Source organism: Nannospalax galili, unplaced genomic scaffold, assembly GCF_000622305.1.
Source record: "Nannospalax galili isolate Female #2095 unplaced genomic scaffold, S.galili_v1.0 scaffold858, whole genome shotgun sequence".
Taxonomy (NCBI): domain Eukaryota; kingdom Metazoa; phylum Chordata; class Mammalia; order Rodentia; family Spalacidae; genus Nannospalax; species Nannospalax galili.
This window is the reverse complement of record NW_008341877.1, coordinates 2,799,480-2,805,299: the sequence shown is the minus strand read 5'-3', so window position 1 is coordinate 2,805,299 and position 5,820 is coordinate 2,799,480. Positions and strand designations below refer to the sequence as shown.

At 43.3% G+C, this 5,820-nt stretch overlaps 1 protein-coding gene across 1 annotated transcript in view; it reads right to left on the bottom strand.

Annotated features, from left to right (window-relative positions):
- Ostf1 (osteoclast stimulating factor 1) overlaps nucleotides 1-5,820 on the bottom strand; it is a 70,140-nt gene that overhangs the window by 6,038 nt on the left and 58,282 nt on the right. Inside the window, exons 8-9 of the mRNA XM_008837563.3 lie at nucleotides 3,899-3,977; nucleotides 823-921 (exon numbers count right to left, since the gene is read on the bottom strand). Of these exons, the coding sequence (XP_008835785.1) occupies nucleotides 823-921; nucleotides 3,899-3,977 (178 nt within the window). The remainder of the gene's footprint in view (nucleotides 1-822; nucleotides 922-3,898; nucleotides 3,978-5,820) is intronic.

Below are 5,820 nucleotides of genomic sequence, written 5' to 3'. Positions count from 1 at the left end.
CTCTCTCTCTCTCTCTCTCTCTCTCTCTCACACACACACACACACACACACACACACACACACACACACACACAGAGAGAGAGAGAGAAAAAAAAATTTTTTTTTTTAAATTTAAAACAGATGACTAAGTAAAGCTGAAAAGAAAAAGGGATTTAATGTCCTTTCCGTCAAATCTTTTTTGCTGGGCATGGCACTGGCCAGGGGATAAGAATAAATGGGAAGGGAAATGCAAATCACATCCTCTCAAAACTCATCAGAGCACACCTAGAGAGCCTGCCTTAGAGCGCTGCGCACAGAAAGGCCAGTAAACAGTCACCTAAATAGGTGCAAGTGACATGTATCTCAGCACCTTTCAGAACAACCGCTGTGCACAACCTTTACTTTTTTCAAACTTCTCCCACACTGATATTTTTAAGAATTTATACCTCATCTATGTTTTTTAAAATCCACAGTAATGGGAATAAATTCCAAAACGTGTGGCAAAGTCTGGAGTAATTGTGATTGTAGTTCATTGGTACCCTCATTTAGAAGCTAAATATAATAACCATAGTTATTAAACATTCAGCTTCAGTAATATCTGGCCACAGTCACTCACAGGACACACCTGACACGAGGGACTGGAAAATGAGGTGATTAAAGAGTAACTTGCAAACAATGAAAACCCGAATCTTACTTTGAATTTGTCTGCCTGACAGTATTATTCTATTTCAGGGGTTCTGACTTAGATCAATGATACATATTCAAACTTCAGAATCATTTTAAGAATTTTGTCAAGAAAAAACAAACAAAGGACACCAGAGGAGATGGGTTTATAACCAATACCTGTCCCCTGCTTCTTTTTCAGGAGAGATGCACAGGCGGCGTTGGTGGCCATGTCCAGGGCCAGCTTCTTCTCGTTGTTTCTTAAGTCTGTCCTTGCACCTTGCCAACACAAGAAAAAGAAACTGTGTGTCTCTGAAAACTGGATGGTGGCATCCAATCCTCCACACCAAAGCTAATCACTCTGGTAAAGCTACCTAGAGAACAATTCTGGTCCACAATTAATCTTTCTTAAAACACAGCATTGGGCATCTTTATCAGGGAGCTTGCTGCTCCCTGTGATAATTAGCTCCATTAAAGCAGCCCTTCCCTTCCAGGCTCCAAGGGATGGCAAATGGAGTTTTCAGTGAGGAGGGTCTCAGCCCCTGGGGAAATCCTGACAGCCATAACCAAACTCCAAGGGTTATGGTATCTCAGTAGGAGCTTCAATCCAATATACCCTTTGCCACTTCTTCAGTTTAAGACGGTCTTCAGAAAAGACTACTGTGTTGGATTTCAGGGGATTAATACTTTATATCTGCAGGTGTACTCATATGCAAATCAGCAGAATGGCAATACAATAAAACTCAAAGGTAGGGCTGGGGAGATGGTTCAGCAGATAAAAGCACTGGCTGCTCTCACAGAGAATAAAGGTTTGGTTCCCAGCACCTACATGGCAGCTCATAACCATCTGGAACATCTCTGGTCTCTGTGGACACTGCACACATGTGGTGCATTTACATACAAGCATGCAAAGCATTCATAGACATAAAATTAAGAGAATAAATGTTTTTAAAACTCAGAAATGATTCACTGTTCCCCAATTCATTATTCCTGTAAGCCCTCTCCCCTTCATTGTTTCCTTGTCTTTGTCCTAAAAATTATACCAGAGTCCATGAAGACATCTGCATTGTTAAACATTTAAAAATACAGAAGCACATCCAACAAAAACGTAAGTGCTATTGTACTTTTCATTCCCCTTTGTCAAAGTGCTTCAAAAGTGACCACGCCTAGAACTGGCTTGAGTTGTCTCATGTGTGCCAATGCACCTACACACATATGAACACATACACAAAAATCAAGCTACATGTGCTGATCTGTATTTTATTTTTTATTACATTTATTTATTTATTGTGTGTGTATGTGTTAGAGAGCCTATACCATGGTGTGTGTGTAGAGGTCAGAGGACAACTTGAGGGAACAGGAAGCTGGTTTTCTCCTTCCACCATGTGAGCCCCAGGGAGTGAACTCAGGTCCTCAAGTTTGGCAGCAGGCACCTTTGCCTACTTTGCCAGCTTGCCAGACTGGGAACTTTTAACTTGACAGTATATGATATGCTTTTCTTAGCAGTATGCATAAAACTTAATGTATTTAAACATAAGTATTCCATTTTATGGATATTCCAAAACTTGATTTCATCTCAGCTTTACTGACAGGCATGCATACTCTAATTTTCATGATCACTAGCACTATAATGAGTATCCTTGAACAACCTGTTCAAATGAACATCTAAATGATGGTTCACTAGAAGTGGTGCTTAAGTGCAAAGATATCTATGTCTTCAATTCTGCTGGCTACAGTCAGCTTGTTTTTTAGATTGTTTCCTACCCATCTACACTTTCTGTCAGTGTTCCTACCAATTTATGCAGCATTACAGGTGCAAATACTATCCCCATTCTTCGAAAACAAAACACAAATGTAGCTAAGTAACACATGGCTAGTGGCTACCGTGTTGGTGGTTGCTGTGTAAGACAGCACAGCCCTCAGCATGACCTTTAGGAGGGTTCAACAGTGGTCCTCAGAGAAGCTGACCTTTTAGAGCAGAGCTTTACATCTTCACACTTAAAACCTTTTAAAAGTATCCCCACTCATAAATCCTATATTTCCCCCAAGGATCCCTAATGATAGAGTCTATAACTTATGGCTTGGGGACTGATCCTTCCGGGCCAAACTGTGGTATGGAGTGGTATGTCCATGTAGATGTCTTAAGAGGGATTAATATTTATGGAGCAAGTGGATTAATGGATAATCAACTCCTAATTTAACTGATTGTTCTAAAAGCAAGAGATGAGATTAAAGCATCCCTCACTCACACAGAGGTGCTGGCTCAGCTCAGGCAAAACAATGTAGTGACAGCACTCTTGTTTGTTATTAAGAATCTTCTAAGCAGGGCTGGAGAGATGGCTCAGCAGTTAAGAGCACTGGATGTTCTTGCAGAGGACCAGGGTTCGATTCCCGGCACCCACATGATGGCTAAAAACCTTCTGTAACTCCAGTCCTAGGAAAATACAATGTCTATTTCTGACCTCCAAGAGAACTGCATGACACGGGTGCACTTACGTGCATGTAGACAACACATACACACACACACACACACACACACACACAAATATAATTTTTTAAAAAAGAGACTCTCCCAGCACTCATGAAGCAGAGGCAGGAGGATCTCTGTGAGTTCAAGGCCAGCTTGGTCTACATAGTAAGTCCCAGACCAGCTGGGGCTACAGGGAGACCCTGTCTCAAAAAATTAAGACTCTCGTAAGCAAGCAGGGCCTCAACTTCATCCCAGCTTTCTCAGACAAGATGCCCCAGATACTCCCCTTCTCATGTCCAATAATCCTACAGATAATTCACAGTAAATTCTTTCTAAAAGTAGTGTGTGTATAATTTTAAGTTTCTCAACGTTAATGAACAGTAAATAGTAGTATAAATACACCTTTATAATTTCCTATTATTGCAATAACTCAGATATAGGCAGAATATAGGTTAAAATTCTAGTTTTAAAATAGACAGTTATTTTATAAATATTTTTATGTGTATGAGTGTATTGCCTGCATGTGTGCAAGGCATCCGTGTCATGCAGTGCCCATGGAGGTCAGAAGAGGGCATTAAATCCCCTGGAACTGGGGTTACGGACTGTTGTTAGCTGTCATATGGGTGCTGGGATTCAAACTGGGTCTTCTGCAAAAGCAGAAGTGCTCTTAACCACTGAGTCATCTCTCCAGTCCTGAGACTTAGTCGTCTTACTATTTCAAATGGTCTCTGTTATGAGATGGTTTTCAAGGTAAGCAAAGACCAGACAAATTCAATAGAACTTTACCTTTTGCCAACAGCAACTGGACAATGTCTGCATAACCCTTCCAAGCAGCAGCATGCAGAGCTGTGTCTCCCAACTTGTTCTATGGTAAAACAAAGAGAAAATGGTGTTATGAAAATAGGAAGCTGAGCCAGGCGTGGTGGCACACGCCTTTAATCCCAGCACTCGGGAGGCAGAGGCAGGCGGATTTCTGTGAGTTCAAAGCCAGCCTGGTCTACATAGCGAGTTCCAGGACAGCTGGGGCTATAGGGAGACCCTGTCTCAAAGAGACAAAAAAAAAAAAAAAAAAAAAGAGAGAGAGAGAGAGAGAGAGAGAAAATATGAAGTGGATTGAATGAACACTGTAATGTAAATTTAATCCACTTAATAAGAGGAAAATACCCAAAATAAGAAGAAAGATACAGAACCACATGAAATTCCAAAAAGGAGAGGAAAGGAGACTTAGGCAATGATAGGAGTGACTTTGGGAAGAAGCATCCCTGTGGGGACAACAAAGGGATGGAAGAGAAAAATAATATGGCAGAGTCCAAGCTGAAACACAGATGCGAGCAGAGGGAGACACCAGCAGAGAATGAGCACAGAAACCCAACAAGAATCAGGAACTGAAGACTCCTAGAGGTACTGGGCAAGGGGGAAGCATGGGGTAAAAACAGAGCACTGGTCGAAAACTGTTTATAAGACATAATTAGAACCACTCACTGCCAGATTACCTGCTAACAATGGTAGAATCACCCTGTTGAGAAATTTACCAGAGTTCCCAAGCTCATGGACAAAGTGACATGAGAAGATAGCAATGGCCAGAGTGAGGTGAAACATCTGTATGGTGAACAGTAAGACCCTTTGTTCAGCAAGTATTACCTGCTCCACTGGCCAATGTATGCAGTGAACTGCATGCCCCCAGGCGGGAGAGCACAGGACACCCCTCTATCAAACAGTACAGCCCCATGGGTGGGGAGAGGGTGGGTTATGTTCACAGACTCAGCAAAATAAGATAGCCTCAAGCCAGGCATGATAGCACATGCCTTTAATCCCAGCACTTGGGAGGAAGAGACAGACAGAGCTCTATAAATTCAAGGCCAGACAAAGCTACATAGTGAGACTGTGTCCCTTTAAAAACAAAAAACAGCTCTCTCTAACCCGCAGGCCTAACTCTCCAGGGTAAGTGGATCATGCCCTCCATGCCTCGACTCCCCCAGCCTCATTCACCCTCCCATCTTCCCTGCTGGTCTCTCCTCCTAGCCTGGGTCCCTGTCCCATTCCTTGTCTTGGCGCCCCAGACACCTGGGGAACCAGCACTGCTACCTGATCCTTTGCATCCAGACCAATTCAGTTCCTGCTTGGGTCCCTAGGAGCACTCTGGGGCTGGCCCTGCCCTCACCTCTACTTCCCTGAGCCTGTATGACCTGCCAGCCTCACCAGCCTCTTTCCTGGACCTGAGAGCTGACATTTCCGCTTCCTGATCCTTTGCATCCAGGCCAACCCAGGTCCTCAGTGCAGTCCCCAAGAGCCCTTGGGGCCGCTTCCTGCCCCCATCTTTCTTTGCATGTCTGGGTGGAACGGCCACCAGCTGCCCTAGACCAGCATTTTTCCTGGGCCTGACCCAGGCCAGCCCAACCCACAAATTCCTGAGGCCAAAATCTTTCCTGATGGGATCCAGACCTTAGGACAAAGCCAGAGAGCAGCGGATCCTCATCTGACCTGGGCCTCTGTGGGAACTCCTGAAGACCAAAGCAATCTGGCCATTCCAATATAAAATCAAAAGAGAGAATGGGAAGCTTAGAGGAACCAGCTTTTCATGCCCCAAAAGTAAACCACAAAGACATATAAAGTTCACAAAAAGAAGCGGACCTAAATTTGAAGGCTTGAATCTCATACAAGAATCAGAAACTACAAAAGAAATTCACATGTCAAAATCACAGAGAAAA